At 43.6% G+C, this 19,868-nt stretch overlaps 1 protein-coding gene across 2 annotated transcripts in view; it reads left to right on the forward strand.

Annotated features, from left to right (window-relative positions):
• Positions 1-19,868, forward strand: part of RARB (retinoic acid receptor beta) — a 90,351-nt gene that overhangs the window by 67,005 nt on the left and 3,478 nt on the right. For both annotated transcript variants that reach the window (XM_041466171.1, XM_041466172.1), the window contains exons 4-7: positions 3,621-3,781; positions 10,666-10,842; positions 18,177-18,381; positions 19,697-19,855. In XM_041466171.1, coding sequence (XP_041322105.1) covers positions 3,621-3,781; positions 10,666-10,842; positions 18,177-18,381; positions 19,697-19,855 — 702 coding nt within the window. The remainder of the gene's footprint in view (positions 1-3,620; positions 3,782-10,665; positions 10,843-18,176; positions 18,382-19,696; positions 19,856-19,868) is intronic.

Consider the following 19,868-nt stretch of genomic DNA (forward strand, 5'->3'; position numbering starts at 1 on the left):
GAGAAGCTGTTTGTGTCTTCTCTATACTTAGTTCCGTCTACAGCAGGCCCTGCTTTCCTTGAAGAATGCATCTGACCCTCATGCAGCTTTTGTGCCCTATCCATCACTTTGAGCAGAAGAGGGAAAGTGTATCTGAGGCTAAGGAAAAAGCAATGGCAATCCTGGGGTGAGGAGAACAGACTGAGCAGGACAAGATGTTATGTTCTGCCCCCCTACCATCAGGGAGGAGGCTGAACATCTGAAGGTAGGGGCGAGTTCTTAAGGCAACAGAAAGTATCTTTGCCAGCTTGCAAACCCTGCTGTGGCTGCCTGGAGGTTTCTGGGTGTGGAAGTGCAAGTCCTGGCCTGTGTGTCAAGGGGACAGGGAAGCTGTCACAGGAAGATAGATTGAAGCAGACATGCACAGGTGTGGGCGTGTGTCACTCAGCCTTCTGAGACGTGCCAAGACCTGGCCTCCTCACGTATCAAGGTACACCTTTTTTCATTCTGCTTCCCCACCCTACCACCTTACTTATTTTTCTTTAACTTCCAAGAGTTCTCATAGGGCAAGAGAGCTTCCATACTGTCCCCTGTTGGGAGCTTCTAATTAATGCAGCCATCAAGTCAGAATTTAGTGCACAAGTAATGAAATTCATAACCTGAGTTTTCTACGGCAGCATTAACTGTGACACAGATTCATCACTAGCATATCGTCATTAAAAGGCAGTGGAATTGCATCGGGGATTGATGTGATCATATGCATGTAAAGATCAAGATACCAAAAGGTGTGATTTATGTAATATAAGCATAAGCTGTAATCCAAAACCCTTCCCACATGCGGTGTGACAGTTCCTGTTCCCAGAGCAGTGATGGTTTTTAAATTTACTGCGTAAATGTGTGTGTGTGTTTATGTTTTTATTTAACTCTTTTAAACATAGTGTGTTGTCTTAAGCTCTTTCTCTTTTTTTTTTTTTTTTTTTTTTTTTTTTTATGTTGATTTATAACAGTAGTTAAATCTGCCCAATAGTTCGGTGTCATTGAAATGCTTTATATTTTTGGAGTTTGGGTGTTATACGTCAGCACTTTAATCCATTATCTTATGGGGAATATGGAAACACTGAATGTCTGATGCAGTCTTAATGAATAAAGTAAGAAGATATATATTATTCTGGATTTTCATTATTTTAAAATCGATCAGAATCATATAAGAAAGTTAATGAGGAACAAAAAATGTTTTCAGGCTGTGTTACTTCTCCCATTTCTACCCTCTGATTTGCACTAAAAGAGAAAGAGGACAGAGCTGGGCCAATTTGGTGATGTGGACTGACCAGCAGCTGTCCCTCCGATGGCCTTTGGAGGGAAAGGGATTTCAGGTACACTGCAGAAGGAGCAGTGCTGGGGTAGCAAAGGGGCATGACAGGATTCCTGCCAGAGCTATCTCTTGGTCTCTGGGAGCCTTTGGCTGCTTTGAAGCCTGGCCTGAATAATGTTCATCTTCCATGAGGGGTTCAAAACTGTTGAGAGAAGTAGTTATTGAGGCAAATTTGTTAATTAGCTTGTAGAGCTATAAGTGGGGCTTTGTGACAAAGGTTTATTGCTCTTTGTGGTTGTGTAGAGTTTACAGAATTTTCTAAGGAACTCTTTTATCTCCCAGGTACAGCAGTGAATAGGATTTGTTTCTGAAGTGCAGTGGCAGTTTGCAGCACTTGAGACATTGCTCTGGGTCTTGGATGTTTTTTCAGCGCAAAACATGGTGGTTGTGCTCTGTCCTGGGGTCCAGCAAACAAATCAGAGCATTTGCTTGAGGGGAAAACTTGTAAAAAGTGGGGAGGCACCAGTCTGTCCCCCTAAACCTGACTACACTGGGAGCATTGTACCTTTGCAAGGAATAACCTTTTTGGTCCACTCTTGCTGGTCTCCTTTGGGTCTGTGTTCTCCAAACACCAAAACTGATGGTGTTCAAGGTTAGGTTTCAATCCAGTGGGGTGGTCAGCATCCCAGCCCTGATCCAGCCAAGCCCATGACTGACTTCAATGAGGGCCTGTCACACAGTTAAGTCAAGTTCATGCTTAAAATGTGAATGACTGGTGTCGGAATTCTCTCAGTTGCAAATTCAGACCTTTAGTGAGAAGACCAGAGCCATAGATTGCATGGACTATGTGCCTAATGGCCTTGTGAAGGAGAAGCAATGTTCTACACATCTCTGCTCCTTGTTTTCTATTACACACAATATGTTATTTCTGTAGATGCCTCTGACTCTGATGCTTTCCCAGCCCACTATTTTTTCTGCTCTTTATGATTATTATGGTTCACTGGCATGTAGGAAGCGACCACAGAAGATGTGGAGATGGGCCTGGGGAACCCACAAGGAAAAAGAGCTGGCATGGAGGTGGCTTTGTGCTTTCCTCCCTGTGGCAGAGATAGATGCACTTTCTGGGGCAGGACAGTACAAATAAGAATCAGCAGGTCTTTGGCCATCCAAAATCCCCAGCCATGCTCACATGTGCCAAACCCACCAGCTGCACCCTACGAGTTTAGGGCCTTGTTTTAAATATCGTGAGGTTTTGAATACTAACAGTGTTAAGATAGGTTTTATTTATCCAGTAAGATTTAGTCTTCAGGGTGTTTAATATTGACATGGAGTCTTTGGGGAGAGGGATTGATTTTGCTTGGCTTTGTTGTAAAGCCTTATGCATCTGGTTACACTTAAGACGTTAGCTTTAGCTAACAGCAAGACTCTTGATAAAATTCACAATTACTGGCAATACTGCGGACATGGACTTATCTCCTGGGCACGTTTTGTAAAATTAAGCTATTTTCATTAAAAGAACAAAGAGCAGCATGGTGATGGAGCAGCTGTCATATTTTATTACAAAACACAAATATGTGGGAAATCAATTACAGCACGAGTGAGCACAATGCATATTTCCAGTAATCCCCCACGGCCGGGGGAAGGTAGAAGGCTGATCTGAGTGCAGAAGCAGATGGCAAGCAACTTTAGATAGCTTCGCTGCCATTTTTTCTCTTTCAAGTGCTTGTGCTTCTCCTTTGATCTTCAGAACATGGGTTTAACGTGTTTCATCTTCTTTTGTTTACTGTTTTCACATTTAACTTTCCTTTTAAATAACTTCTGTTTGGTGGAGTTTGTATTAGTATGGGGCTTTGTTATCTTCCATGCTGATGTATTTAAGAAGAAAGACAGTTGCTGCCTTTTTTTAGTGCTGTTCACATCCAATAAAATAGCGACTGCTTCACTGAAGAGAACTTCACCATCCAGCATGCACAACTGTAGTTCTACAGTGAAAAAAAATCCCACCTCACAAGGTTACTGAGGCACTGTGCATATGAAGTTGCAGTAGACTTTCCTGGAAGGCAGGTACCATGGGATTGTGATGGCACACCCACAACAAACCCCTGTGGAAGTTTGGTTTCATCACTGCTCACTACATTTAGTTCTTAAATTATTTTTAAATGAGTAAGCTGGAGTTAATGTCTTCTGTGCATATAACATTTTTATATTAACCTAAAATAATATGTGTTTAAAATAGCAGCATTTTACAGTGATTTGAAATAGAGCAGCAAGAGCAACACAGGTTGATCCAAATTACCCCATGTGATCTGTATCTCTGCTTTTCTTACAGCTGTCAGAAATGACAGGAACAAAAAGAAGAAGGAACCTTCAAAGCAGGAGTCCACAGAAAACTATGAAATGACAGCAGAGTTAGATGATCTCACTGAGAAGATCCGAAAAGCTCACCAGGAAACCTTCCCCTCACTCTGCCAGCTGGGAAAATACACTACGGTGAGTATGATTTGAGGCATAAAGTGTTCTGGGTATGCCCGGATGATGTGAATTTTGGAGGCTCTGGACATTTTAAATAGATGGAGCAGTAGATTCACTCTTTGCACCTCCTAAGCCAGGAAAAAACAGAGGTGTGTGTGCAAAGGCTGCCTGCTGGGGAGAGAAATTGCACTTAGATGTGAGCGCTACTTAGCGGCGTCACGAGAGGCTCCTGGAGGATTAATCCAGCCAAACGACCAGCTCTGAGACCATGAGTCAGTTACATTCCATCATTCATTAGAAATTTGTTGGCTTCCAAAGACGTGATCTCTGCTCGTGCATCAGCAGATTACAACTTTGCAGGTGTAGGGAGTTCTTAAATGCTGCTGGATTACTGGTGATAGTCCCAAAGCTACCAAGGTCAAGGAAAATATGAAATGTTTAAGTAAAACAGTTTCCAAAATGCTCATTTGCAGTTTATTGCTAGAATCATAGAATATCCTGAGATGGAAGGGACCCATAAGGATCACTGAGTTCAGCTCCTGGCTCTGCACATGACTACCCCAAAAATTACACATCCTTTCCCAGTCTACCAAAAGATCCCATAACAGCAAAAACTTCTGCTGCTTTTACAAGTGAAAAAGCAGCCCCCCCATCAAGAAGCTCAGTGTTATGGGAATTTCTCCAGAGTTGAGTCAGGGAAATAATTTTTCTTCTATACATATATATGTTGCTAAATACAGGGAAAGTTGGTGATATTAATCAATTAAAGAAAATTCAATGTCAAGTTTGCAAATCCAGTAATAAAAGAGATGATGAAAAATAACTATTAGGTAATGTTTAGAACCTTATCAGTAGAGAAATGACTGCTGGGTCTGGGCTTGCTGCTGGTTGCAGCAGCACTGGCTGTTTCAGAGGGATGTGCAAAATATCCTGAAGTAGTAAAGCATGTGCTCTCATTGCTGAGAGCAGGAGTTTAGGAGTGACATGACTGGGGCAAGGAGACAGCTGCCTCCATGGTTCTTGCCCTCCAGCCCCAGATGAAGATCTGGGACCAATCCCCAGAGGCCAGGTAAAACACTTCTATCACTGGATTGCTCTCTGGCTTGAGTAAATTTTCTGCTATTGAAATAAACATTACATTTCTCAGAGTGATGTAGGCAAATCCCTGTGTGCCATCAATATTCATTGTTTTAGCAATCGGGGTGCTTTTTTTATGGCATATTAATCTATTTACAAAACCAAGTGCAAGGCTCAAAAATGAGGTCTGAGTGTAAGACTTGGTATTTAAGTGCAAGAAAAGCAAGCACATACGGTGTGATTTTAGAAAAAGGCACGTTTTTCATGTTGCTGAAAGTACTTTCACAAGCACTTTTCACATTGAAATCTGAGCCCCTTGTAAAGTGGTTAGTACTGGGGAAGGAGCCCATCCTCCCCGTGTTTCTCTGGTCCTTCCCAGCAGGAACATGTTACTCTGTATTTCCACCTTACCTGAGAGTTAGCAGAGAGCACTGCAGCTGGTGGGATGGTACTCTGCTGCACCCTGGTAATTGCCAAAGATCCTCAAGGGTTGAAAGATAAACCTTGGCACCTCTACACTTGCATTAGGTACTGGATGCTGAAGTATCATTAATCTTTTAGCTCTTGAAATGATACAAGTGGATGAAATTGGAGAGGGTCTTGTTGCATAACACAGCCACTGCTGATGCCTTCCTCCTTAGGTTCTGTCTGAACCCCATGGGGATTTTATGCCCCTGTTGGAATTTCAGAGCCCTTATTGAGAGCACCTGGATCTCAGTAATGAGCAGATGAATCTGGTCTGTCTATGGAACACGAGTAGCCATGATTTGACTGCACTCTTTCTGAGGCTGGATATTGGTCATTCATATCTCAAGCCTGATGGGACAGCCTGGGGCAGATTTCTTGTTTTTAGCATTGCTCTGTTGGAAGTCCAAAGCAGGGAACTGCTGCACAGGGCTCAGCTCCCTCCTGCTTTGCCATGGTACAAGTTGCAATAACAAAATTATACTGAAAGAGTTATTTTTGGCTTACCTTGAATCTTTGAGAGCAATACAGCTTCCTTCAAACACTGCATCAGAACTAATAGCAGCAGTGCTAAATAATGTCTTCTTGCTGCATTCTCATACTCTGTGGGAAATGCAGAGTGTTTAAATCTCTCATCTAGGTAAGGTCTGGCAGCCACTTCAGCATTTTGTGCAGGACTTCGGTGTTAAGAGCTCACGTGGCAAGGACTGAGTGGCGCTGGAGCTGCAGTAAGGGTCATCTTCCCCTCCAGCTGCCCGCCAGCCCAGGGGCAGGGGATAATCCTTTCTGCAGCACTGAGGATACAAGAGGATCTGGGGTGTGGAAGCTGTGTGTGCTAATCACAAGAGCACTGCTCCGGTGCCTGGACACCACCACTGAGCTGCTGATCAAACAGCAGGGCTCTGACAGCAATCTGAGACACTTGAAGCAGAGACCAGAAATCAAAAACAAAGGAGCACAGAGCCCTTTTTCTAAGTGCTGAGTACAAGGGGAGCCTATAGGCTAAAAGCCTGTATGCCACTCTGCTTTTTTTGATAGTAACAATCTAGTACACGTAGAAGATTGCCCCCAGTCCTGCTTTTATGTCTCGTTCTGCGTGCTGTCAGTTGTGAGGCATGGCGTGCTCGCACTACAGAGCACACAGATTGCTTTTATAACCTTAGAGTTTTTAATTTAATTCTCTAAGTGAGAGGTGAGAAGTGAGTGTTTCTAACCAATGTGGATTCTGTTGAATTTTGTGAGCCTTGCATTTGTGTGCTGATAGGGATGGTGGATGGAAGAAACTGTTGTGCAAGAGCAGCCCCTGAGTGCCTTTGGTTGCACGATCATTCAGACTGTTTTAAAAGAAGATTTTGTTTGTTGCTAAAAAGAGAAAGAAATTATAGGAGTGTAAAGTAAAAAAGACCTTACAGAGATATAGTAAAAATAAAAATCTGTTCAGGCATTTGGCTCATGTGTCTGGCTCCTCTCACTCTTCAGCGCTGTAGCCTGCATTTCCCAGAGGGAAAGGTTACATGGTGATTTTTTTCCCCCCCTCCATTGTGTGTTTTTACCTGTTAAAAATGGCTTTGGAGAAGCATTTTCGATTACTTTTTTTATATCCATCTGCTCTTTAGAAAGAAAAAGTGGCCCCATACTTTGCATAGTTAATAGAAATCTACTTAAAATAATGAGAGAATAGCACTTGTATTAAATTCCCTGAGCCATTTGACTTAACAGTTGCAATTGGTGGGCAGTGACAAGTACAGCTCTACCAATGATGAGAGTCAGCAAGCTGTTTAAATGTAATGGATTCCAAAAGTCCATCATAAACAGATCTGTTTTATTACTGTCATCCAGGTAAGAGAGAGTGCCTGAGTAATTTCTCTGGAGATGTCATACTTTATAGTATAATTGAGTGTAACTATACTGCTTGTCCCTTGAGAGTGGTATTATTTGTAAGTCTACAGCTGTGTTACATCCAGCCTTGTGATAAAGGGAGGATAAAACAGAAAACAATTTTGGCTCTGCAGACCCTTGCTGCAGATTCTCTTGGGTTGCTCTTGGCTAGCTGGAAGTGAAGAGGTTCCACACCTTGACAACATTTTGTTCTTTGTAAGTGCTGGGTCTTAGAAGTTACACAGCTATTGTTCAGTGCCATTGCAGAGGAATATATACATATGTATGTATATGTATAATATGTGTATATCTCCTGATACTGGGACTGAGCAGGGACATGTGTCGTGGTCCTCAGTGAACTCTCTGGAGCTGGAGTGCATTGCTGCTTTTACTAAAGAGGCATCACGAGTGTTCCTGATTAGGGCAGAGTGCCCCTGTGAGCCTTGTTTCCTTTGTAAAGTGGATTTTAAAGACAGTAGGGATTCTGCTGCTGTGTATGTTTCTATGAGTACCTCATCCCATATTGTTAATGTGGATACAGAGCAGCCTGCAATGAAAAAACAAAAATGATGGAAAAAATGGGATCAATTTATGTGGCAAAAATGGCTGTTTAATTGGATTTCATAGCAAGGTTGGGCTTTTCCACTGATAAAGATGCCACTAGGGTGTATTACAGTATTGTTCCACCATATGTGCACTGGTGCATGGGCCTGAAAAACATGTGAGACTGCTCCTGGAAAAGACACCCAAAAACCCACTTCAGTAAAATATTCAGGAAAAGTCATAGCGTCTGCATCTTTTTCACAGCATGGATAGAGGAGATCTCCAGGCAAATTTAATCAGAGTTTTTGTTTCTGTTGTGCATTTTTTTTTTAACCCCATGTTTTATTGTTCAACGTATGCATTGATATTGAGTCAGTTTTGGTTTTTCAATACTGAGAAATGCTGCTAAAAATCCAGCTCTTTTTCCTGTGACACTAGTGTTGACATTCATTAACAGATAGAATGTTAAAACTCTTTCCATTTGTAGCATCTCAAAGGTAATGTGTAAAACACATTAGCTCCAATGCTGAGGGATCTGGAACCTGGCATAATAAAACACCTGGTTATTTTGTATTTTATTAACTGCCCCTTCTCTTCAGTTTGCATAATAGAGAGTTAGATTTACATTTGTTACGACGGTCGTGCATTACTCCTAATAGAAGACACGTCAAACTTCCCGTTGCTGGCACTGCAGCATGATAAAGTAACCTCATATGATACTGATGAAGATTTCGTTCACACTTGCTGGTTTCATGCAACGTCTTTTTTTCCAGATGGATACCCTATTGTAAAATGATTTCCTGCTTTAGGCTCTGCTTTGTGTAGCTCTCTGCTATGCCATCTTTCTATGAACTGGATAAACTGCCTATTAAATTTAATTACAGCCTGAATGACTGCACATCTTGATCTTATTTTTCCTCCAATGTACTGTATTTCACCAAGGTCCTTGAGGATGAAATAAAATAAATCTGAGGGATGCATACTCCAGCAGCCGAAAGAAATGTTTCAAAGGGCATTACAATCACTGTTAACTCATTAGTTTTGGACCATTTTGAAGGCAATTCTTTAGGTTTAGCATTATAAAGACATTTTCTTTTGTCATTTAAAAAAACCCAAAAGAAAATAGAGGAAGTTCCCAGAATAAAAATTCAAATAGAAATGATGAAATGAATTAATTATCCCCTAAAGAGATGGGTAGCAGGAAAGAGCACGCATGCTCCTTCGGACTGCTCAGCACAGTCAGCATTTATTTTTTCCAGTTAGGGCCTAATGTAAATATTCCTGGCTCAAATCTCCAAGCTGTTCCAAGTGAGGGTGAATGTCAGGCTGGTGGTGCCCTGGGGACCCGTCAGGACTTTCCCCTTCATGACTGATGGTAGTGGTGGTGTCTTGTGAAGGCAGCACTGGGATGGGGTCCAGAGTATCACAGCCAAGCTGAGCTCACTCCACATTGCCTCACCAACCTCTTCCAGCCCTGTGTCCTTCCCAGGAACCAAAGAAAGCTGACAAGATAATGGCTTCAATGGTTTTCTAAGAGGTGGATGTCCTCACCATCAGCAGTGGTGGTGGCAGGCTCACTGGAAATGTTTCCTCCAAGGAAGTGTGATCTGTGTAATTTGAATGCTTTTTGATAGCTATTTAATCTGCCATGTCTGTTAGACTTTTAGGTTGAGACTCTGCTCATTTAACTTTAATTTTAAAGTTAATTTAACATTTTAACTTCAACCAGCTGAGACTGAGGCAGCTGATCACATGGGCTTCCTCTGCAGCTGGGGAGAAAGCCACTGCCTGGGCATTTTTATAGGTAAAATTCCTCCTGCAATGAAGAGGAGATCACCCAGATGCTGAAGGCAGCTGCAATGCACACTGAATTTGGTGGCTTATGAAAAAGGGGGTTGGGGGACACCATCACACTGGCTGCATCCTAAATAGAATTGGATCAAATGCTGACAATTCACGGCGTGTGAGGGCAGAAAGAAAGAGAGGAGATTTGGGTATTTCAGAGCTCTGTCATTACCTGTTTCTTGTCACTCTGCTGGAGTCCTGGGTTGATTGGAATCGGCTCACCAGGTCTTCTCGTGACGCCCAGTGTTGGTGGGCTGGCATCAGATGGGTCAAAGCAGATTTTGAGTCAGACTGTTCTTGGTTGACATGTTCACCTTTTTCACCTTTTTCAAGGGTTAAGTGGTTGTTCTAAATGTATGAAAAATGTGAGTTTGATCACAAACTTAACACAAGTTTCCTATGCACCCTAGAAAATTATGGAGACTTTGAGGTAGGTGAATATAAACATTCCCTGAACAATGCCACCGGAATGTCCTTGTTACACTTCCAGCAGTGAGGGTGTATGTTGGATGCACCATCAAACAAGCACGTAGCATTCATCCAGGCACATGGGATTTTCCTTAACAATCATGTAAATAAATGCTCTGTAAGTCATGGGAGACTGTAGCTTCAGAAAGCTGTAGCAGAGCCACAGAGCCAAGAAATTAAGCAGAACCAATTTTCTAAGACCTTAAGTATGTGAAACTATGTTCCAAATATTGTGCTGCTTTTTCCAGAGGAGGACCCAATATTCTTGTTCCACTGTTCATTTATATTTTCTGGGGTACAACTGTAAATTGTCTTTCTCAATGCACTTATTATATAATGGGAAGGAAGAATAATGAGGGTGGCATTTGGAAATGTTTAAGTTCATTTGTATTCCTTGTACAGATGGCCTCTGCAATCATAAGTAACAGAGAAGTATCCAAGGAATTTTCAGGCGATTAATCCAAGTTTAAAACCAGCATCATCCCAAGAGCAAGCTGCAGAAAATGCCTGGAATGTTAATAGAAAGTACTTCTGGAAGGAAAACGTGGTTGTTGTTTCCTTCCCTTGAAAACCGATTGCTGAAAGGGACGTTGTTGATTTATGGTGCCTTCTGTCTGTCTTTCCAGAACTCCAGCGCAGATCATCGGGTTCGACTGGACCTTGGGCTTTGGGACAAATTCAGTGAACTTGCAACGAAGTGCATTATTAAAATAGTGGAATTTGCAAAGCGATTGCCAGGCTTTACAAGTTTGACCATTGCAGACCAAATAACTCTACTGAAAGCAGCCTGCCTGGATATACTGGTATGTGTTTTTAACATCATTGTTCTCCTATTAATGTGTTTTCTATTCTTCTTTTTACTTGACAGGAAGAGGGGGGTGAAATATGGCCCTGACCTTATTGTTGTAAAATTGAGCTTACTGGGTAGTCTGGTGCAGTCAGAAGATGACTCCAGCACACCTACAGAGGTGTCTTTTGGGGAATGAGCATGCCTCCCAAAAAAAGTCCTTACACTTTGTGGGTAAAACACATTTTGGTATTGTGGCATCTGTAACTTTGTAAAATTTTCTTTACTATTAACACTGAAGAGAGACCTGTTTCTCCTTCCTTGCTCCTTCATCCTTCCTCCTCTCTCTGCATGATCCTATGCATAAAGGTTTCCTAGAGGAACAGTCCACTGTATAATGGTTTAGGAATGTGCTGTACCTGCGGTCATGAGGGAATTAAAGGAATAAGACACAAGTCTTCAGAATTGGTGTTTTTAAGGTTTTAGAGGGGAAGCTGGTGTGCCTGGAGCCTGTCAGGTGCAAGCCTCTGGCACTCATATCCCCCTGCTTTCTCCAATGCTGCAGGTGTCTGTGGAAGTGGCCAATGTAATGGACTCAGTACAGGATTTAGCTAAAAGTAATTTAATTTTAAACAGGTAAACATGCAACCTGCAGGAGGGAACTGTGCAGGTGGGCTGGGAGTTTTTCTCCAGACCTTACCTTGCCACTATGTCAAGGCAAAGCTGTCTTCCCTACCTTTGTCTGCAGTTGTTTCTGTCATGCTGACCTTCAGAGGAGCCCTCTGGGATCTCAGCATTTCTTTATCGAGACCTTAGAGGTCTTCAGGCTTTTAGTGGCAAATATGCTTTGTATTGCTGGTTGTAGCAATAACTTGCAGTAAAACAGTACGTTCAATGTAAACATATTTTAAATGTTTCATTCTGAGCACAAACCTTCAGGTCCTCATTGAGCCAAGCTTGGCCAGTCTAGAATCATCTTGTAGGATGGCTGCTGTAGACATATTTTTTTGTCATGACACGGGAGTTTAAACTAGGGAAGCTGAAGTTGAAGTAATTAATCTTGGAATTTCTAAAAGTGCATTGCTTCAAACAGGATCATGTTGAGGGGGACGTTAACTGCTGTGACCTTTTCCTCTTGTTTTGTCAAAAGCTGTTTGGAAGAATCGCATCAAGAGGACATTGATGAAGGAGGAAGAGGGGTAGGAGAGGGGAAGGGGTATCATTCTTTGGCCTATAGAAAAAGGGAAGGTTGAGGTTGCCCTGCCATGCTTGAGAGTCACCTCTTGTTGTTCCCTTAATCCAGGCACTCATTCAGACTCAGCCATCTCATTGTTACTGGGAGTGTCCCTCGGTGGGGCAGGGCCATTTGTTACCGATTGCACGCCTGTCATCACCAGCTCTGTCCCGATCAGATTCTGTTACCTTCCCCTCACACGAGAGGCAGATGGTGATCAAAAAACTGCAGCATTGCCTCGAGTGTGTTCTGCCAGCAGCAGGGGATGGGAACTGCTTTGTGCTGTGCTGCTGTAACCCGTAACAAATAGTTAATACAGAAACTGTACAAAAAGGGTGGGGAGGAGCCAGGATATGGCAAGAACCTGCTCATCCAAACCTTTTACGCCTAAAACTTCAGCCCTCAAGCTGCCACCCTGTTTGTTTGTGCCATGCCCTGGCTCCATAGCTGCTGGATAACAAATATCCTAATTCTGTAATCCTGTGAGCTCCTGATGCTCTTTGTTGGGGTGGGCGGTGGCAGCTTGCCCTGGGAACGTGCACAGCCCCTGTTGCACAGGGTCCCTGCAGCAGCTCCACTCGGTGCTGCCATTGCCAACACTGGCTAAAAAATTGAGGGGACCCTTTTTGGTAGGGGTTTTATCTGAAGTGCCTCGATAAAGGCACTTTGATCCAAGTGATTAAATAAAAGCCTAGTTGCCAGATTAGAAAAACAGAATGAAGCAGGTGGTAAATGGTGACTTTTATTTCAACTAATTAATGGGTAGGAAAGTTGATTCTTTAATATGATTCACCACTTTTACTTTGTGGCCATTGGCAACATTCAAGCTCTAATTATAAACTTTATTGAGACCTGTCATTCCAAATCACCTGCTCATTCTGTTTTTTATTTTTCACAAAGCCAGAGAAGGTGACATATCCACACGAGCAGGGCATAGCGAGCATCATAGGAGCCTGCAGCTGGGAGGAGCTGAGGCTTTTCCAAACCCAGGAACAGATACGGCACGGCTAATAGTCCTAACTTTCCTGTGTGACATTTACACAAACTTTATGTGACTATTTTATGTGCTGCTTAAAAAGAAAATGGGATAATTACCATGACACAGTAATGCGTAATGTGCGCGCCGCCTGTGAAATGCTGCATCCATTAAACCAGCATCACCTGCGCATAATCGGAACTGCAGTGCCGCTCTCTAGCTTTATTTAAGTTGAACATCAGTCCTGGAGCAGTTTTAATAGCACATATTCCCCCCCTACAACAAGCCAGTTGTCCTAGTTATGAGTGTTTCATTTTGTGGTGCCTTGAGATGCAGAGTGAGCGCTGCTGCCCCTCCTGCTGCACCGAGCACCCAGTGGCTGCTGTGTGATCTCTGCTGAGCAGGGCCATGAGCCTCAGCAGTGTGCCCTCATGGTCCTGCTGCTCTGCCGTGCCCTGGATGTGTTCCCAGAGCCACAGCATGTGGGAGGAGCAGCGTGAGGCTCCCAGGTAGGGTGGCCAGGCTTCCCTGCCAACAGGACCCCTTCACTGCCCGCCTGCCCTTCAGCACCAGCTGTGGAGAGTCTTAAGCATTTATAGACCCTGCCAAGGTCTCTGCTTAATTGGTTCCTGTGGCTGTGGGTACTTAAGCCCCTCTTAAACAGACTGACAAAGGAAATGGTGCCAGGAGCTCAGTAAACTCCAATGGGTAGTGGGCCAAATAATTGTTTTATGTACAAACAAACACTAACTGGAAGGGAAAAAACATCAAGCTTCCAGAGGCAGCTTGAGGTGCCAAATGAGTATTGTGGAACTTAAATCTTGTTTGGTACCAAAAGTTTTAAGGATAAATATTACTAAAATTCAGTCAATAACCCTTGTAAAAGTGAGTGCTTGTCTGCTGGTACACTGGCCAGGAGCAGCCAAGCATCCCTAGCCTTGCTGAGCTCTGGCAAGACAAATATGGAAAGAATCCAGAGTCCAGTCTATCTTAAATCCAGTGGATAAAAACATGAGAAGTCCTTGAATGCTAATCCTTAATGATGTAATTTTTGTTTTCTGTGGTAAGCCCCTGTGCGTTGATGCCAGGCCGGAATTTGTGTGTGCAGAACAAGCTGTGCTGACGGGGTTTGGCAGCGCCATGAGGCATCATTGCTTCAGAGTCACCTGCCCGGGTTTCTCCTCTCAAGGAGCTGGCCCAGCCAGCTGAGGCAGCTAGTGTCTAACAACAGGATTTCTTTAAAAAATAGGCCCTGCTTGCCCTGCCTAATCTGTTTAAAATGAGTAACAGTTCTGTGGTAGCAGCAATGCCATAAATGCAACTTTCTGGCTGACTTTGGTTTGGTGCCTCTGGTAGGGTTTTTGCTTTGCACTTTATGACGGGCTCATATGAATCCCTAATGCTTTCATATATAAATATTCCTTAAAACAAAGAGGCCCTTAATAATGAGGGAAAACTGTATTTATGGCTGCAAGTGGCATTTAAGAGCAGAGTGACAACTAAAATACTTGGCTTGGTTGCAAAATCTAAACAACATTGAGGACATTGGGAGTTCAGTTTAAAATGGAGAAAGATACCGTGATTTCTTATTTTGAAGTGCTGATGTTTCCCATATGTTCTTCAGTGAATATGAGCTTGAAATCAGCTTTACTTTGACACTGGAAATTTGCCCAAGAACGGTTTAGCAACAATCAGCAATATCCATGGCGTTTCACAGATCCTGATGAAGGACAGAAATTAAAAAAAAAAAAAAAAAGAAAAAAAAAAAGAAAAACACCATCCCTAATGATCTGTCTTGGAGTTTAATAACAGCATGTTGGGGGATAATGTCAAAGGAATGCAGAGGAAACCTGAGACCTGATTGCTGCAGTCAAGTTAAGTGCATTGCTGAAAACACGTAGTTGATCTTCGGCTGTGCCAGTGCCCGGCGGAGCCGCTGCGGGCTCCCGCAGCTGACGGCTGGCGCAGCACTTGGGGCACGAAGGCCTGAAGGCTGCCTTCAACAAAAACCTGTCCTGCTTGCTGCCTAAGCCTGGAAGTAGCTAATCCTGCCTGACTTCATGTTTTAATCATAAATTTTGCAGGGCCCTGCAGGTCCCTTTCTGTGCAGGTCCCTTTCACCTGGGTTGTTAAGGGGCTGGCTTGAGGCTGGGTAACCTCAGCCAAATTTGCTCCCATTGAGGATTCAGCCTGGAAGTTCTTCCTCTGCTTTAGCCCTGGCGGTCTCTTTGCTGAGCACTTCTGTCATGCACCCCCAAGCACAGTGGGGCTTGTGGCACTGGGAATCAAGCACAGGGAGCTTTGCTGTGAGGGAGCCAGCAGCCTGGTGTGCGTTCAGCCGCTGGGCTGTTGGGAAGATCGCTCCAGGGCACCCCAGTCCCTCTGGGCAGGGATCTCTGTGGCAGCTGGTGTCCAGACCTATCCTCTGAGGGAGGATCTGGGGGATCCATATCTGCCAGCCCTGCTTGGGCAGCTGCCGGGGAAGCTGCAGGAAGCCTGGGGAATGCACCATGGCATTGCCTAATTAAGCTCCCAATCCTGCTCTGCTATTTTGTTGGGAAGGGAGTCCTGAGGCTGTGGAGGGAGGAACTCTCCTTGCCAAGGCTTACCAATTGAAATAGCACTGGAGTCAAAGGAGCTGCCTTTCTGCCTGGCTGAGCTAAGGGAAAAGCAGTACCAGGTAAGAAGTACAGTCTTGTTCCTCCCAAAGTTGGATACATGATCTTCTTCAGCCATGCATCCTTACTGGAAGGCAGCTACTGTCTGTGCAGGCCTCAGGTGGGAAGAACTGCACTCCAATTCCTCTTGCATGCCATTAGAGAAGTGAACCAAGCAGCTCTTGGGTGTCACAGTAAATATGCAGATTTGGAACCTTTGTTTTCTTGAACACCAGGTATTCTTCACGTTTCTTCTGCTTTCTGTACAATCTTCTAATGATTTAAAAGAGCAACCCACTGTGAACTTCAGGGGAGAGCATGGCCAGTGGTTACTGGCAGTTCTGAATGTGGTAAAGATGCTGCCTCTTACTTACAGGGTGGGCTTTATAATGTTAATTTTTTCTAATGATCCTGAACAATACATTAACTACTACATAAAACCTAGCAACCAGCAGCCTTTTCAGATGGTGTATATTAAGGGAAATATGTGGTCACTGAGGAATTAATGTGCTGCGTGTTTGTGTTTGTGACTCTCTTGGTCATTGATTTAAGTAATTTCAAGAACTCACTCTAATTCGGGGGTAAGGCAACAATGTCACACCTGCCTGTCGAACCACACAAAATTTTCAGCACTTCCATGTATACCTGGAATGTGAGATAAGATTATTGCTGAGACAGAAAATAGTTGAAGATCCATCTGCAGAAATACGCCCTATTAAGTATCTTACCAAGGAACTGAAGAAGAGAAACAAAAGCTTCCCTATAGGTATCTTACAGACCATGTTCTCCTCATTCTCCTCCCTGTTTATTTGGAGCAGTGTTGCCAGGCAAAGATGAAACTGGGAGAACCAAGCCCAGACTGGTCAGCTGCCATGTGCTGGGGCCTCTGACTCAGAGCCTCAGAACCTACAGGAGTAATTAAATTCTGCCAGTGCTCTCTTATATTCATGTAAATCTTTTTTGTTGTATCTTTAAAACCAAGTAGGATGGGAAATAAATACAGTCAAGCCCTGAAAAAACACAGCTGTAGTCTTAGCTCAGCTAATCAGCCTGACTTCGGTAGGGTTTCGATTCAGTTTAGTTTCGGCACAAGCCCTCTCCCACCTCTGATTATTTTAAACTTTAAGCACTGATATATATAACAGAAATATGTCAACATGATGGACGCCTCTTTTATTTGGTCCTTACGGCCGTGTTCATTAATTGCAGCGGTACAAATGCCCCTGTGCCACAAATCACGGCACACATCCCGGGTGTGCTCTGAGTGGCGGAAGCGTTCACACACGCTCCCTCTGTGGCCGTGCTGCCACCTGTGCTGTGACAGCGCTCTTGATGCTGCCCTTACCCCAGAGGCATTGACTAACAAAACGTGGAGCATCCTCGGTGTTTTATTCATGTGTTCTGCATTCCTCCGTGCCCAGTTAGAGGTGTGAATCCCCGTCCTCCCCTCGAAGGCTCTTTCATCTGGGGTCAGCACTGGGTGGCTGTCTGTCGGCATACAAGCGAACTTGCCAAAGCCGACGCTGCCTGGGCGTGCACAGGAATGAGGCACTGTCAGCAGCTTTGCACCAGGCAGGCAGGGTCTGCCACCGCTGGGGCTCCGCAGGGGGAAGCGCCAGAGCCTGCAGGAAGGCTGGCAGCCAGCGGGCTGGTGAGGAGGTTTGGTGTTACAGCACGCAGAAGTAGCAACCACCAGAGAAGAGGAAAAGCTGAGCCAACTCCTCAGACCGCTGGCCAGGCTGCCAGTAGTCGTGTGTGCTGCTGTTTGGAGGTGCAGAGTTTGATATTCCGCTGGATGCGAACTCCCAGGCTGACAAGGCAAGCGGGCTCCAAGGAAAGCCTACCGGCAGAGAGGGCTTTGTCCCCATAGCAGTGTTTGCCTGTCTGCTCTTGCAGAAGAGGGGAAGGCAGCCCAAAATTCTGTCTCTTCAGCAGCTCACAGCTGTCCACACTCACTCCCACAAGCTTCCCCTCCCACAACGTTGTCATTGTCAAAGATACAACCCAGGGAAGTGCTGCTGTGCAAAACTGATCCCCAAAATCAGTGAGATATGCCTTTGCTGGAAGAGGTGAGATGCTGTCAGGCTCTGGTTGGATCAGATCAGCAGTTCATCAGATCAGTCACATTTTATGGTTAGGTGCAGGTGGCAGACTAATGAAAGAACTGTTTTTGTGGATATCACTATAATGTTGGTGACCTGAGTGGTGAGAGTTGCTCCAAAGTTTTGATTATTTCATAACTAGGAGGAAATTTCTGTCCCTAGGTTTGTGTTACAAGGAATACACATAGTCAATAGAGTATACTTGTGTTGTACCTGAGAATTTTTGTGCAGCTAGAACTGTACAAACTGGAGTTTGTTTTCAGATTGTTCTGACGTGGCCAAGTACTGAAGTTCCACGGAGTCATTCACCACACTGAGAAAATGCAATAAACCTCTTACGGGTTAAATTCTTCAGATTCCATTTTTCTTTTTTTTCCACAGATCCTTAGAATTTGCACAAGATACACACCGGAACAAGACACCATGACCTTTTCAGATGGCCTTACCCTAAACCGAACTCAGATGCACAACGCCGGATTTGGCCCGCTGACTGATCTCGTGTTCACATTTGCCAACCAGCTCCTGCCTTTGGAAATGGATGATACAGAAACAGGTCTCCTTAGTGCCATCTGCCTAATCTGTGGAGGTATCGTACTGCTTGAACTCTAATGCATTTCAAAAGGACAGACATGATAACATCTTCATTTATGTTCTACTTGTTTTGCTTTCCTTTACTTAAACATATTATACATGTATTTGTAACATTATTATATGTATTATATAAGCCACTTAATGCTAAAGGTTTGTTTTCCACTGGTGATAGTTACTGGTTTTATTATTGATAATTTGAAAAAAAAGTACTGAAATCCTTCTGTCAAGCAAGCAGTCCTATTGTTTGCCTGACAAAGGGCATTGAGATAACCAACAGAACGGTTGGAGTTGGGAGGGACCTCTGGAGATCAGGTCCTGCTGCGTTTTTGCTAAGCAGTCTATGGTTACCTGCATGAGTGAGCTTTCTTACAGCAAGATGCCCAATTACACAGCTTTTACTCATAAATATAATTGTGTGCATCTGCATTGGTTTCAGTCACATGGAAGCCATTGGGGATAACTTTCTTTAGCAAAAAAATGTGTTATACTTCCAAACTGGGGCTGAAGGGAACTCAAAAGGGTGATTGTCAGTTAAAATCGTAGGCTTAAAATACAAAAAGTGAAGTATCAGATAATTTGCAAAATAATGTGTAAATTTCTGTTGGTTTAATCACTTGGTCTCTCTCCTCCTTGACAAAATCTGGATTAGCAATAGAAGCACACCTTGCTTAGCTGGGCCATATTGTTGAAACACAAACTGGGTGCTACAAGTGTTTGAAACACAAGAGTCAGTCTTTGTTGGCAGTGGCCCTTTAGTACAAAATCATTCCGATTTTATGTGTCTCTAACCCTCACCCATTAAAAGCATTGATGGGCTCCTAGATGTCAGTGATATGTCACTCCTCCTGTGTCCTGGTGCAGAGGGGTGGCATCTGTTGTCATTCAAGCCAGCACTGCCATCTGCTGATTCCTGATGGTAACTCACTTTACTGTAGAAGTGGTAACAAAGAATAGCTGTAACCTCTCTGAGTACCTGGATTGCCTATCAGTGACATATATAAAATTAATTCCAAAATATTGTTTGCAGCAAGGTGTTTTCCCCTTGAAGAGAGAGGTACAAGAGCAAACTGGTAATTCTTGACCACCCACATTACAAACCTTTCCAATCACTAAGGAAAAAAATTATTCCATGTTTCAGAAAGTTGTGGTTTATCCTCTTCCTGTGGAATGCTCACTACAGAGTGTGCATTATTTAGCGGAAAACAAAATTCATGCAGTTCTAATCGAGAACACGGAGGAGATTCTGTGATTTGGAGTTTATTAAAAAAAAATATTTAAAATAATATGAGCCATATGATACTTTTCTACAGATCGCCAGGACCTTGAAGAACCAATGAAAGTGGATAAGCTTCAGGAACCCTTGCTTGAAGCACTGAAAATTTATATCCGAAAGAGACGACCCAACAAGCCTCATATGTTCCCAAAGATCTTAATGAAAATCACGGATCTTCGTAGCATCAGTGCAAAAGGTATGGCTTCTCC

Source organism: Pyrgilauda ruficollis, unplaced genomic scaffold (assembly GCF_017590135.1).
Source record: "Pyrgilauda ruficollis isolate IOZ18807 unplaced genomic scaffold, ASM1759013v1 scaffold2, whole genome shotgun sequence".
In the NCBI taxonomy this organism is placed as follows: domain Eukaryota; kingdom Metazoa; phylum Chordata; class Aves; order Passeriformes; family Passeridae; genus Pyrgilauda; species Pyrgilauda ruficollis.